General features: G+C 38.2%; 1 protein-coding gene across 2 annotated transcripts in view; it reads right to left on the bottom strand.

Moving 5' to 3' along the window:
• Positions 1-15,985, bottom strand: part of LOC106875333 (ribonuclease H1) — a 39,644-nt gene that overhangs the window by 12,705 nt on the left and 10,954 nt on the right. For both annotated transcript variants that reach the window (XM_089362613.1, XM_089362612.1), the window contains exons 2-3: positions 3,313-3,413; positions 1,676-1,993 (exon numbers count right to left, since the gene is read on the bottom strand). In XM_089362613.1, coding sequence (XP_089218739.1) covers positions 1,676-1,940 — 265 coding nt within the window. In that variant the 5' untranslated portion in view covers positions 1,941-1,993; positions 3,313-3,413. The remainder of the gene's footprint in view (positions 1-1,675; positions 1,994-3,312; positions 3,414-15,985) is intronic.

The following is a 15,985-nucleotide window of genomic DNA, read 5'->3' as shown; positions in this document are numbered from 1 at the left end:
GAAAGATGAGAGAAGTTGGCTTGAGACCAGCCAGCTCCAAAGAGCAGAAGCCACAGCATTAGTGGTAGAAAAGGCAGAGTGAGGGAACAACATGTTTGTGACCCAGAGGCTGAGAAGTGTTGGTGAGAGACTATACCAATGATTTTAACTTTGGTATAAGGCCAACATTTTTGAGGGGAGCAGGTTAGTCAAAACCATTGACCTTAAACTTACTTGATTGGTAAGTTTAAGGTCAACTCTGAAAGGATGAAAGACAAAGTTGGCATTAGCAGAATTTGAACTCAGGACATATAGGGCCAGAGCAAACACGTGTGAGAAATTTTCTTGATGCTCTACTGATTCTACCAATCCCTAATAATAACAATTGTTTCTAATATAGGCACAAAACCTGAAATTTGCAGGAAGAGATCAGTCAATTAAATCAATCCTTGTAACTGACAAGTACATTATTGTATTAACAATGGAGAGGTGAATGGCAAAGTAGATCTTGGTAGGGATTTCAATAATAATAATGATGATGATGAGTATGGATTCAAAGACACAGAAACAATTGACACTGATGAGTATGAATATGAAGTCATGGAAACTATTGACAGTACATGGAGCAATTTATTCCAAGGGTGATACTTATAGGTTGTACTTGTCCAGAGGAAAGGGTGGGAGGGATTTGATCAGTTGTTGGGATTGTGTTGAAGCAGAGAAAAGCAGCTTAGGATGATATTAAAAAATGCCATAGAACCATTGCTGATACATGTGAAGAAGTCCAAAATCATCAAAATTGATAATTGTGTTAAAAAAGAGAAATTTAAAGAAGAGAAGAACACAAAAAAAAGTACAGTCAGTTTGCAAGAGATATGAGCTTCAAGACAGACACAGAAGAACTTATATGCACAGCAGAAGAACAAACATTGAGGACAAACTATGTAAAGTGCAAAATTGATAACACAACTAAGTGAAAAATGCAAATTGAATGGTGAGAGGAGTGAAACAGTGTGCAGTGTTAGTGAATAACCAAAATCAGCACACCATAAATACAAAGACGACAAGACAATGTGGCAAGAATGATCCATTAGAGATTTGTGGAAATTATGGCCTAGAAAGATCAAAGACATGGTATGACCAAATTTCAGAGGGAGTTACTGCGAATGAAGATTGCAAAACTCTGTGAAATGCAATGATTCAGTGTGACCATCAGATTAGACAACGGAAACCTGACATTGTTGTGGTGAACAGAAAAGAAAAAAATATGCCTGATAATTAACACAGCATGTCTGGTGACAAGAGGATTGAAGAGAAAGAAAAAGTGAACAATTATGATGAATTGAAGTGGAAAATACATAGGTTATGGGCAATGGAGAGAGTGGACATGATACCAATAGTAATTGGTGCACATGGAAGTATCAGGAATTATCAAATACCAACACAGCTCAAGAAGGTTGGTACAAATGTAAAAATAGAACACTTGTAAAAATCAGCATTGCTTGGAACTGCAAGAGTTCTCCACAGAGTTCTTGAAGCATGATCAGTAAACAAGTGTCACTTTAGCCTGCTGGTTAGGGGAAGCTGACACTTTCTATCATACTCAGCAAAATAAGCTGCAAGTTTTCATTAAAAAAAAAAAATAATAAAAATATTAACAATCTCTTAAAAGGAGAATGAAAACATGATACATTACCAGAAAAACCTCCTTCTTCAACACACTTCTTCTTTTCAGGAGGTTCTGGTGTGTTTTCAGATGAATCAGAAGCCTTCCTCTTAGTAGTTCCTGTCAAAAGCTTAGAATCAATTGTCAGTTTAACACTTGCTGTCAACTTAGCCAAATCATTTTCAACATTACATGCTAATGTTGAAAATTCTTTGCTATCTTCTGAATCATCCAAATCAGCCAGCATTGACACCAGTGTCTGACAGAGAGGAGAGACTTCTTTCACTCTGGACATGAGTTTTTTCACAATTGGTTGAATAGATTTTGCTACACTGGAGAGAGTTTTGTCTGTTAATATATAAATAAAATAGCAACTTAGTTACATAATATTAACAAAAAAACACTAAAATGACTATTAAATATATATCCACTGAGAGAGAGAGAGAGAGAGAGAGAGAGAGAGAGAGAGAGAGAGAGAAAGAGTGTGTGTGTGTGTGTTTAAGGAATTTGTTAGTCATCTACATGGTTTCAGGTTCAGTGACGCTGGGTGGCACCTAGACCAAATGTCTTCTGCTATAGTCCTGGGCCAACTAAAGCTTTGTGAGTGAATTTGTATGATGGAAACTAAAAGAAGTTTGTTGTGTGTGTGATGCAATGATTGTAAATAAACATCTCCATTAAAACCAAGCTATTTATCTCCAATCGCCTGTGAAAAACATGTTTGACTATGAGCGAAAATATTACCTTGCTTAAGGGTTGGCAATAAGAAGGGCATCAAGAGATGGGGTGACTGGAATAGGTATTTGCTAGTCTTCTTCAAAAATCTTGTCCAAGCATACACATGAGAGTAGATATGTGGTTAACCTTGACTAATGGTGGCCCAATATAGTACTTAACTGGAACTTTATTCTTATTGGCCTTCAATAAATGAAAGACAAAGTTTATCATTTAAACTCACAATAGAAAGAGATGGAACAAAACCTGCACAGCATTTTGTCTGACACTACTAATCCTGCCACAACAGCAATCTTTCATCTTTTATTTGTTTCAGCTTTTGGATTGCAGCCATGCCCTGCCTTAAACGATTTTGTTGAACAAAATGAGCCAGTACTAATTTTTTTAAAGTCTGATACTTACTACATCAGTTTCTTTTGTCAAACTACAAAGTTATGGGCATATAAACAAACTAACTCTGGTTGTCAAGCAATGGTGGGTAGGGGCACAAACACAAGACAGACACACATGCACACACTTGTGCGATGGGCTTCAGTTTCTGTTTACCAAATTCACTCACAAGGCATTGGTCAGCCTGGACTATAGTAGAAGACACTTGCCCAAAATGCAAGCATAGTAGGACTGAACCTGAAATCATATGATTGCAAAGCAAGCTTCTTAACAACACAACCACACCTGCACAATAATTATTTTTTTATACAGACACAAAGTCACAATTAGAGAACAGCTGACTATATCAATCTCAGTACTGGACCATTATTGAGCACCAGAAGGATGAAAGTTAATTGACCTAACTAGGATTTGAACTCAGAACATAAAAAACTGAGCTAAATACCACAAGATATTCATTCAACACTCTACTGATTATACCAATCTATCCTGATCTTGACACTGGTGATGATGATACTAAACAGCACTAAAATTCTATTCACCTGATGGAGAAATATCTGCAAAAGCCAGAGCTTCCTCTTCTGTATTGAACTTCTTAAACTTGGCGCCATAGAAACCATTTATCTGTTCTTGACATTCAGTCCTGAAATAGAAGAAATATCTTCTGTAAATATTTAATTTCAATTATTGTTTACAACAAAGACTGGAGTGGAAGTGAATTGGGCAGGATTTAAAAGTAATGAGGTGACTGGAAGTGATAAATGCACTGAAATTGTGAAATAGTAGAAAGAGTGAAACATAAGGATAAAGTTTCAGTTCTTAAAACTTTTATTTTCTCTTCCACATTTCTGATTTTGTGCTTCAAGAAATCATTATTCATGACAATGTCAGGTGATATAGCAAATATATCTTCAATCTAATCTGTTGCAACAATAGTAGCAGTAGTTGTTGTTTAGTCCAATGTTATCCTTGACCAAGCAGACTGTAAAGTGTGATTTGAGGGAGATTTCTCCCTATTTCTAGCAGTCAAACCAACCCTGTAATATTGTCCATCAGTCAATAAAGTGACTGACTTGACTGTTGTTAAGCTTTAGTTCTAGTCTGGACCCACATTGCACATGTATATATGCAGTGCTTAGCATGACTATTGGAACATATTTCATCTTGGTTGGTGTACAGTACTGGTGAGGATTGCAGTGAATACAAGCAAATAGAATTGGCCATTATGGCTCACTTTGATTCCTCAGGGACTATTAGAAACTTTTTTCTTTTTAATGATTAAGGACAGTATCCATTATTGATTTCAGGAACCCATGTAAATGAAGGGAATAGGTTATCCTGAAACCAGAGCAGACTCTGTTAAAAGTTCCCCAAGGATCAGGTAGTTGTGTTAAGGATTAAGTCCACCATCATCACCAAGAATGGCCCCTTTGATGGGATCCATAAAGATTCCATAAACCAGTTTTTATTCCAGAAGCTCTGATTGACTTGAGGGTAAGATAGAAGACACTTGTCCAAGGTGCTGTGCAGCAGGATCAAACTCAAAACCACTTAGTTACAAAGCAAACTTCTTAACTTCCACAGCCATACTTAACTGAACAGATTCAGTTGTTATTTCTAGCAGGTCAAGCAACTGGTATTCACTTATTGAATCAAGTGGGATTGCTTGTGGATATGTATTATCTGAGTCGTGTTTGTGTGTATTAAGAATAATCTTAGATAACTAGTGTACCCGTGCTGTCAGAAATGACGGCATGAAAATGATATGGATAATAAAATAAAAATTAAAATATTACAACCTTTAACTCAGTAATTGCTTCAACACCACGTTTCTAGTGAAAACCCTACCAGCAATGAGTTTGCCTTGTTTTGGATGGTCCGTTTCAGTATTAATTAATTCTTCCATTCTTCTCCTCGATTTCTCTTTGTGCTGCTTCCTCTTCCGTTTCATCTTGTCGCCTTTGCAATGCTCTCATTCTTAGATATTCTCTCCTCACTGCTGCTTGTTCTTCTGTTTCATCTTGGCACATTTGTGCTGCTCTCTCCCTTTGGATATCTCTCCTTTGGGCAATTAGGTGCTCCTTTTCATTTTGACGTCTTCGAGCCTGTCTTCTTGTGTCTTGCACTCATATCTCTCTTGTCTCACTTCTTGTGATTGATTTAATAACCTTAATGTATTGTTTAATCTTCTTGCGTCCAGTTCTTCCTGAGTGAGACTGGCTGTTCTTTGCCTTTGTCTCTCTCTGGCTAACCGCCGCCTCCTGTCTGATTCATTCTCCATAGCAGGTGAATGAGTATATTTAATACAAACTTCAAAACAAATGTGTGTGTGTGGGGGGGGGGGGAGTTTGTTTATATTTCTATACATAACCATGCAAAGTATAAAATTACACAGGGTTATATTATCTACAAATACACAGAGACTTTTTCCCCCCAGCAACGTCTACACATTCTCTATCTCTGTCTCTTTCACACTCTTACTGCCTTGGCAAAATTCTTCATTCATAAATATTTACAAACATCACTGTATCAGCAAGTATTTGTAAATATTTATAATTATCTTCCTTTTATATTTAGCTTTCTTTAAACAGACAATATTATGTAGTGGGAAAGGTGTAGCAAATGAATCAGGCGTGTGGACGGCATCAAAGTAAGACAATGGGAAAACATCGGATCAAGTCCACTTCTTTTGGGGAATTGTTCATTGTTATAATCTAAATTGTTACTGTTTTATTTTTTACATGCCTTTTATGTAACCCCACATTGTATTGTCCTGTACTGTCCCCAATGTTTTTGTGGACCCTTAGTGGTTAATGAACATTATCATTATTATTATTCATATTACTGCTATTGTCATTAGTATTACTGTCTTTGTTATTATTAATAGTCGTATTATTATTGTTATTATCATCGTTGTTGTTAAGGCAGAGAGCTAGCAGAATCATTAGTATGCCGGGCAAAATGTTTAGTGGTATATCTTCCTGCTTTACAGTCAGAGTTCAAATTCCGCCCTGGTCGACTCTGTCTTTCATCCTTTTGGGGTCAATAAAATAAGTATCAGTCACACTGGGGTCAATGTAATCAACTAGACTCCTCCCCAAAATTTCAGGCCTTGTAGAAAGGATTATTATCAGTGCTATTGTCATTATTTATAATACTAGTATTATTGTCTTTATTATTAATAGTAGTATTATTATTAAAGCAGGGAGCTGGCAGAATCGTTAGCATGCCAGGCAAAATGCTTTGTGTCTATACATACAAGTTACTTGCAAGACAAAGATCCTCTGAGAGGTGGGATGGTATTGAAGGAGATTGCTTTGTGCCTGGTGATGAGAGATTAGAGTATAACAGAGGGTCAGAAGCAGGTGCCTTGCTGTAGAAGAGATATATGGTTACCATTGTTGGAAAGAGAGATAGAGAGAGTAATCAAGAATAAGGGAAAGCAAGAGTAGAAGAGAATGAGAGTGAGAGAGATGGTAGTGATGTGCCAGGGGATACTCTCAAGGTATAGAGATGAGAATACAAATTGGATGGTAGAGCATTGCTAAGGGTGCATGAGTAGAGAGTTCATGAGAATGCAAAGAAGGGGGAAGGGTGGAATGCAGCAATTAGTGAAACCTTGGTTAGGGGGACAACAGGATCACAATGATACAGTGGGTGGAGTAGTGAGGACAGGACTGGGCTGCAGGAGTGAGGAAGAGGAGAAGGGGAGATGTAGTTTAGTTTATTGGGGTAAGGTGTGTGAAAAGTTTTTTAATGTTACATATGGGTGGAACACAGTACTTCCAGAATTCAGTTTTGCTGAGGTGGGCAAGTCTTCTCAAGAACCTCATATCACCAGACATCTCAGTCCATTGTCATCTTCTCTGTGAAGCCCAACATCTTGTAATCAGTCCTCACTACTTCATCCCATGTCTTCTTCTTCCACAGTTGCCATCAACTTTAAGTGATTGACACTTCTTTATACAGCTGTTTTCATTTCATCACATGTCAACACCAGCACAGTCTTCCCTCTTGCATGCTGCATCTGATTTCCCTACTGTCCAAATTTTCTCTTATCCCTATTACACTTTATTGTACATGTACATTTATGTTGCATATGCATTAGAGCATACTAGCTTCATTGCTCTCTAGTTTATGCATGTCTTCTGCATTTAGAGTCCATGTCTCACTACCATGAAGTACAGCCATTCATACACAAGCATCATACAATCTGCTTTACAGTACACACATGCACACATATAAATAATCTAACATATTGCTAAAAGAAATTTGGCAATGTGTTTAACACTTGTGATTTGAAATGAATTTTTCTCTCCATCATCATTTAACATCCATATCACATGTTGGCAGGGGTTGGACAGTTTGACAGAAGTAGATATGCCAGAAGACTATGCCAAACTCAAATGTCTGCTTTAGTATGATTTTTACAGCTAGACACCCTTCCTAATACCAACCACTTTACAGTGTGTACAGGGTGCTTTTATGCAGCACTGACAGTGAAGTTTCAAGGTAACTCACAAGACAAGACCCCTAAATTGAGGGTGTGCAGTATTGAGGGAGATAAGAGGGTTTCCTGAAGGAAAAAAACCCAGGGTATAGCTGAGTCTAACCTACTCCCAAATGATGGAGACCATTACTGCAATGTCTGCAACTGTAGAAAACAAGCCAAAAATGTAATACACAAGTGAGAAACATGGTATTCTGACTTGTCTAAGAGGACATAAATAAGAACTGACTCAGAGCTGGCTAACCCATCCAACCCTCGCTAGCATACAATTCACACTGGTGAGAATAAAGTTTCTAAAATGGATAGAGAAATTCGATGAATTGTTTTCATACAATGGTAGAATGCTTGTCATGTCTACAGGAGATGTGGGTTCGATTCATAGGGGCAGCCTTTGATTTTTCCTATCAAAATAGGGTTTTTCAACCCAATATTTATATGATATTACTCATAGTTTTAGGTGTACTTCAAGAACCAATTCCTAAAAAGAGTTATTCCATGTTATCTTGAAATTTTATAAATTCTTATGATGTCAACAATATTATATATACAGGGTATCCATAAAGTTACTATATAGTTAGGCTGAAGAAAATATGACTACAGTTGCTGAGGCATATGTAAGAAGCCCAAAGAAATCAATTCACAGTGGTAGTTCAGAAATTGGCATCAACCGAACATCATTACATAAAATATTTACAAAATTCAATATGAAACCTTACATTCCGCGCCTAATTCACGGACTTCTGAAGGATGATGTTGATCACAGGTCTCAATTTTTTGAAGAGTTTGTAAGTCAAGGAAACCAAGTTTGTAAATCAGAGGAAGCCAAGAAGTATTGAAGATCTTCGGCAGTACATTGTTGAGGCATTTGCTAACCTGCATCCAGACTTGTGAACCAAAGTTTGTCAGTGTGCTTTTACATTGTCAAGAATGCATTGAAGTTAATGGCTTACATTTTGAACATTTATAACTATAGTAAATGAAATTGATTGCCTATATTGTTATGATATTTTCTGATGGAATACAGGTATTTTCTGAAAATCTTTTTAGTCTAACCATGATATATCTTTATTACAAATAACTGTATAGTAAGTTTATGGACATCCTGTGTATATGTATGTATATATATATATATGTGTGTGTATGTGTTGTGTGTATGTATTTATCCCTCATCACTGCTGGTGTTGGTTTGTTTACATCCCCACAACTTAGTAGTTTGACAACAAGAAGAGATAGAATAAGTAACAAACTTAAAAATAAGAATTGGGGTCCATTTGATCAGCTAAACTCTTGAAGGTGGTACCCCAGCACGGCTACAATCCAATGACTGAAATAAGTAAAATGTAAAAGATAGCTATATTGATTATTTCCCATACATAACTTTGTGACTTAGTTTGGAGTGCTTCCATTGGTGCATTAACATCAGAAAAGATATGTTTAAGACAGGAAGTAAATCAGTGATAGTCAGTGTTACCATTTCTTTTGTTTTAGGGAGATAAACACCACTGGCATGATTAATTAGGTTCTAGTTTAGCAAACCAAGAACACTTGATGATTCTTGGAAGATCAAACAAGTTGGATTAGTTATTTGACATTTTAAGAAGCCTACTTGAGAAGCTACTTAATTATATGGAATTAGAGAGTCATAAAAGAATTTAGCAGTCAGCTAAAAGACTGCAAGTTTAATTTCCATCATAACCATTGTGCTTCTCATAGGATGCATTTCTCACTCCACCACCACCAGTGAATCTCACAATAAATAACATTCTTTTCATGGCAATTATTTTCTTTCATTTAACCTTTTTTTCTTCTTTGGTTGCACTGCTTTTGTGAATTCCTATGACTATGTCATTATCCAATTCCAATATTATGACTTTGAATCGGAAGCTTGAATTATAACGAATCTTTCATTAACTGATTACACAACCATGGATGCATTGTAGTTACTCTCTTGATAGGGCTTGGTGATACTGACATTGATCTAGGATTCTTCCTCTCAACGTAATTGTAAGAAGCACCATTGGTTCAGTTGAGCCCTTCCACTGCCTCTTCACAATCCTCCATGCTGCAGTCCCATGACTTCACCAGATCCCTGGCAGGATGGATGAATGAGTGCTATACCCAATCAAAGGTATTTTACCTACTTTCAATTATTGGATTGCAGCTATTATGGGGCACAGCTTTCAAGGGTCTTTGACGATCATATTGATCCCAGTAATTACTTTAGAGACTTAAGGGAACTTTTAACTCAACACACAGGTTTAGCCAACAGTGGTTGTAAAAACATGAAAATACTTGTGAAAATACAAAAACAACAAAAATTTTAAATAGTGAAAATCTGGCTGTGCTGGAGTTCTTGGACTTGTTTGATGAATATTCAAACAGTTTCTATCAACCAAATGTCATTCACAAAAGTGGCAAAGAAAAGACACTTGTCTATGATACTGTACTGCAGGACCAAACCTAAAACCATGGGACTGCAAAGCAAACTCTTTATCCATACAACCATGAATGTACAAATGAAAGCTTATAATAAATAATAGAAGTCATGTATCTAGATGAAAACATTAGCCACACCTATGAAGTGGCTGTGCCAACTGAAAATTAAAATAGCCTAGAAAAATTCAGGAGTGGCTGCTGCACCACTGCACTGACTGTAAACTCACTATCACACACATACAATGACTGTGCTGGTCATCAATAGTGGTGTGATTATGAGAAACAAGTTTTTATAAAATGCAGATTAAAATAGACATCTTATGTAGATAGATTCCCTGATTAAAAGGAAAAACTTGATCCTGTAACATTTTTAATTTTCTTAAACCTTTACTCAATGTAAATAAAGTGGAATAACATTAAGTTTAACCAATTCGCTGACATCAATTATTAAGAGCTTAAAGTTCTTCAAGTTAACTGAATGAAAACAAATGCTTGTTCTATAGAACTATGATCCACTGAAGTAAAAAGGATGTCTTACAATCTTGTAGGGAAGCTTAGAATTAAGTTGGAATGAAATCAAGAGTCCAGAATTGAAATTTTCTCCTTATGTGACTGGCAGATATGATAGATAGGGCAGACATACAATCAGTGTTGCTGTATGAGAATAAAACTTGGTCACTCAAAATAATATGAAGTGGAAACCAGAAATACAGGTTGAACAATACAAAGAGAAGATTTGAAAAGAAAAGGCAGCTGAGTTATCAAGTGACAAATAAGTAAACTTGTTATAGTAAATTGGATAGAACAGTACCTGTTCTGACTCTCTACACTCAGTACAAATCTAGCTGACATCAAGTTTACTTTTCATCCTTTTAAGGTCAATAGAAAAAATACCAATCTAGGACAGTGGATTATCAGAGCTGCTAGAGCTTCGGACAGGTTGCTTTATGGTATCTGTTCTGCCCTTCAGGGTCCTTGACACTACAGCCTGTAATGACACTGGGTGCCAAGTCATAATGGTCAAAAGGCAAAAACCTTTCTCTTGCACAACATCTGTAGCATAGAGAGAAGAGACTTACACGCATGGATAACTGTCAGTCTTCTACTTGAAAGAAGAAAAAAAAAACTTGCCAGTATCTCCACACATATATATGCAGATACAGAGTCAACTGTGGCCAAAGGAGTTCCTAGTTATAAAACAAATCAGCCAAAGGGTGCAGGTTAGATGAAGTGGTTGGTATGGATGTGTAATGTGAATTAAGGATACAAACTCACAGCCACATATTGTGAAGTACAGGTTTCCAACAGATTCATCACTGGTTCACTGCATTTGTGACAAGGAATATTACAACAGATTGTAATTCAATGTATAGGGTGGTCCAAAAATCTTGTCACCCACTACCAAAAAGTAATATGAACAACAGAGGAACAATATAATAATATCAAACACCTGTACTGGTTTTAATACATTCACTTTCATTGACACTGACACTGTCACACATCGAGAAGGTCTATATGAACACCATCATTTTCATGGCACAAAATAATGCAGCACCATGTTCTGTGTGATATTTTACGAAGTTGTGCTTTAGTAATAGTTGCAAAGGCTGCTGAAACAACGTCCTTCAACTGTTGGGTATTCTGGTATAGCTCTTGTGAAACTCTCTCCTTGATAATAGAAAATTAAAAAACAATATTTACAGGTGGTGACAAGACTTTTGGACCATTCTGTAGAACAAATATCCCAAAGGACTTTTCTCTCAAAGCAGCAGTTTTTGGGGGTGAGGTGGGAGCAATGTATATATCCTTCCCCAATATACATTGGCAAAAGCTCTACATATAACCACACGAGGGGCTACTGCTCAGTTCCCTCTCTACCAAATTCCACTCATGAAGTACTGATTAACATGAAGCTACAGTAGAAGAAAGAAGTACTTGTCCAAGGTACCATGCAATGGCATTAAACACAGGATTGTGAGATTATGAAGCAAGTTTCTTAACTACACAAAAACATGTCTGCACCCGAACATAAAATAAACCAAATAACTGATAAAACTGACCAGACAACAAGTTTACGTATCTATCCATCTATCTCACACACACACAAACTATAGATCAACCTGTGAAAATATTGTATCGTTTATATTTATCATTCCTTTTCCTTATTTCAGTCATTAGACAGCAATCATGCTGAGGCACCACCTTGAAGGGTTTACTCAAACAAATCAACTCCAGAACTCATATCTTTTTAAGGTTGGTAGTTATGCTTCTTGAGCCCTTCTGGCTCAGTACATTTACTGAGCATCTATGCTCCCACTCTCTACAGCTCAGAGAAGACCAAGGACCAGCTCTACAAAGATCTCAACTGTGTCATTAGAAACATACCAACCAATGAAAACATCTACCTTCTAGGAGATTTTAACGCTCGCGTGGGATCTGACCATGACTCGTGGCCCATTTGTGTCAGACATTTTGGTATTGGCAACATGAATGACAATGGTCAGAGACTGCTTGAATTTTGCACATACCTTAACCTGTGCATCACCAACACATTCTTTGCCAACAAGCCATCCCACAAGGCATCTTGGAGACATCCAAGATTTCACCACTAGCATCAGTTGGATTTCATCATCACACAAAGATCCTTTCTGAATTCTGTCCAATTGATCCGTAGTTACCACAGCATGGATTGTGACACAGATCATTCACTAATAAGAAGTAGGGTGAAGATTCTGCCTAAAAAAGTCCATCACTCCAAGAAAATGGGCCAATCACGCATTAACACTGCCAGAACCTCAGACCCTACACTGCGAAAATGTTTTGCTGTTTCTATCAAGTTTGCCCTCAGTAGCTGTCCATCCTCCTCTGCTGAAAGTAGGTGGAATTATATCAGGGAAGCTTTGAATACCACATCAATAGATATTTTCAGCATAAGTGAAAGACAAAACCCAGATTGGTTCAGTGCTGGGCTCTCAGAGCTGGAACCAGTTATTGAAGCAAAGCGCACAGCTCTGATGCAATACAAGAGTTATTCTTCTACAAAGTCACTCGAAGAACTCAGAAAGGCAAGAAATAAAACCCAACTGACTGACAGGCGCTGTGCAAATACGTATTAGCAGGAAATCTGTCAAGGTATCTAGTCAGCCGCTGACAGTGGCGACACCCATGGGATGTATGCCAGTTTGAAGAAGGCCCTCGGTCCATCCACAACCAAGTCAACCCCTCTGAAATCAACTACTGGACCAAAGCAAGCAAATGGATAGATGGGTGGAGTACTACCAGGATCTCTACTCACGGGAGACCACGGTCACTGAGGCTGCAATCGAGGGTGTCAAGATCTTGCCGGCCATGTGTGAGCTTGACAATCTGCCGTCTATAGAGGAGCTCACCAACGCTATTGACTCCCTAGCCAGTGGCAAGGCTCCAGGAAAAGACGGCATCCCCTCAGAGATCATCAAAGCTGGCAAAAACACCGCTCTGCTTCGGCACCTTCACGAGCTTTTGTGTCAATGCTGGGAAGAGGGTACAGTCCCTCAGGATATGCGGGATGCTAACATCATTATGCTTTACAAAAACAAAGGTGACCGTGGTGAGTGTAACAATTACCGTGGAATATCTCTTCTCAGCACTGTTGGAAAGTCCTTTGCTCGTGTTATCCTGTCCAGGCTACAACTGCTTGCTTCTCGAATTTATCCAGAATCGCAGTGTGGCTTTAGAAGAAGCAGATCAACTATTGACATGATATTCTCCATACGCCAACTTCAGGAGAAATCCAGAGAGCAGAAAATGCCATTATATATGGCCTTCATTGATCTGACAAAGGCTTTTGACTTGTTAAGTGGAAAAGGCCTCTTCATCCTGCTTCAAAAAATCAGATGTCCACCAAAGTTGCTGAAGATTATCAAATCTTTCCATGATGATATGCAAGGCACAATGGTTCAACATCAGCCACCTTCCAAATAAAAAACGGGGCAAAGCAAGGCTGTGTCCTTGCTCCTACATTATTTGGCATCTTCTTCTCACTGCTGCTGTCACATACCTTCGAGACATCAGATGATGGAGTGTTTCTGCACAGTAGAAGTCACGGGAAACTGTTCAATCTCTCATGCCTGCGTGCCAAGACCAAAATCAGAAGCATCCTGATCAAGGAGATGCTTTTTGCTGATGATGCCGCTCTGGTATCACACACAGAAGAAGCACTGCAAAGGCTCATCAACAGCAACCATGTAGCGACTTTGGCTTAGTTATCAGTCTCAAGAAGACCAACATCATGGGTCAGGCTACATCGGACACCCCAAACATACATATTGGAGACCACAGACTACAGGAGGTGGAGAAGTTTACCTATCTTGGCTCTACCGTCACCTACAGCCTATCCCTTGATGCCGAGCTCAATATACACATTGGCAAGGCAGCTGCTGTGATGGCCCAACTCTCCAAACAGGCAAATGAAGATTTACCAGGCATGTGTACTTAGCACTCTACTGTATGGCAGTGAAACCTGGATGCCATACACACGCCAAGAGCATCACCTAAATATCTTTCACCTGCGCTGCCTCTGGAAAATCCTTGGCATGAAATGGCAGAATCGTGTCCCCAACAAAGATGTCCTCAAGCAAGCAGGAATATCAAACACGTTTGCACTCCTCACACAAAGACGTATGAGATGGCTTGGACATGTTAGTTGTATGGAAGATGGCAGAATCCCCAAGGACATACTCTACAGAGTGCTTGCTAGGGGCACTAGGTCTGTGGGAAGACTGTTCTTACCATACAAGGATGTTTGCAAAAGGGACATGAAGGCCTGCGACATCAATATTAGCAACTGGGAAGCGGTTGCCAGCAACCGTGGAGATTGGCGACGCACCATAGAAGAGGGAACACAAAGGAGTGACAGAGGGAGAGAGGAGAAATGGAAAGACAAGAAAAGACGTCAGCAAGAAGCCATGACATCACAACCAGCCAGGCAAAGCCTTCGCTACATTTGCGGCACCTGTCAGGGTGGGACTACGCAGCCACAGCAGGAGATGCATTAGGACATGAAATGGAAAAACCGGACTGGATTATTTTATGCGCAACTCCATTGTCTCCCGAGACAAAAGGATGCCAACAACAACAACAACAAGTTATGCTATCAATCTCTTTTGCTGAATTTCTAAGTTACAAGGATGTAAACAAATCAACATTCATTGTCAAATAGTGGAGGGGAGAGATACAAATGTACATACACACATACATACATGATGTACTTCAACACAGTTTCTATCTACCAAATTCACTAACAAGGCATTGGTTGGTCAGGGGCTACAGTAGAAAACATTTTCCTAAGGTGCTTTGAAGTGGGACTGAACCTGAAATCATGTGGTTGCAAAGCAAGCCTCTTAACCACACAGCCATAATTCTGAATATGAAGAAACAAATGCATATAGTGTTAGAAATGTATTCAGTTAACATCTCTGAAAGAACAGGACGACAAAATCAGATAATGTAAGAAAACCCTCAAGTAAGCCAGCAGTAGATCATATTGCAATTTTGATATAGATATATATATATATATATATATATATATATATAATAAATTATAGGGTAGCAAAAAATTTTTTAGAAATTTCATTTACCACCAGTGGTCTAGCGAGAGTAGGCATCTCTGCATTTTAAATATATATATATATATATATCAGTGTATTTTATGATATACATATCTGGGGGAGGGGGGCGCACATGCACGCGTGTGCCTGTGGGTTCACAGGTAAAACAAGTTTTCTTAATGCTGGAATGCATCTGAATGAGTTTGCCATACAGACTTCTGTTTCATTTTAGCTGAATCTAGTTAACATCTTTTGAAACCCAGCCTTTTAACAGCCTCATTCTTCCTCAGCCTGAGTCATGCATTATATATTAATAACATGCTAAGCTACTCACATACATGATTGTTGTTATTCTATCTCAACTGTTGTACTTAGTTATACACCTAAGTTCTTGTGAGCAATGTCATCTGCATCAGTTTTAGATTCCATTGAGAACTATTTTGCACAGAATACAAATTACATCAGGAATGACTATAACAAAACCTCTAAATAATATTGGTTTCAAATTTTGGCACAAGACCAGCAAGTTTGGGGTGGGGGATGTCAATAACATCAACCCCAGTTCTCGATTGGTCTTTATTTTACTGACCCCCAAAACAATGAAATGCAAAGTCAACCTCAGCAGAATTTGAACTCAAAACAAAGATCAACAAAATGCTGCTGTGCATTCTGCCTAGCGTG

This window comes from Octopus bimaculoides, chromosome 14 (genome assembly GCF_046866305.1).
Source record: "Octopus bimaculoides isolate indiv1 chromosome 14, ASM4686630v1, whole genome shotgun sequence".
NCBI classification, from domain to species: Eukaryota; Metazoa; Mollusca; class Cephalopoda; order Octopoda; family Octopodidae; genus Octopus; species Octopus bimaculoides.
The sequence above is the reverse complement of the archived record's forward strand: the minus strand, read 5'-3'. Positions and strand labels throughout refer to the sequence as shown.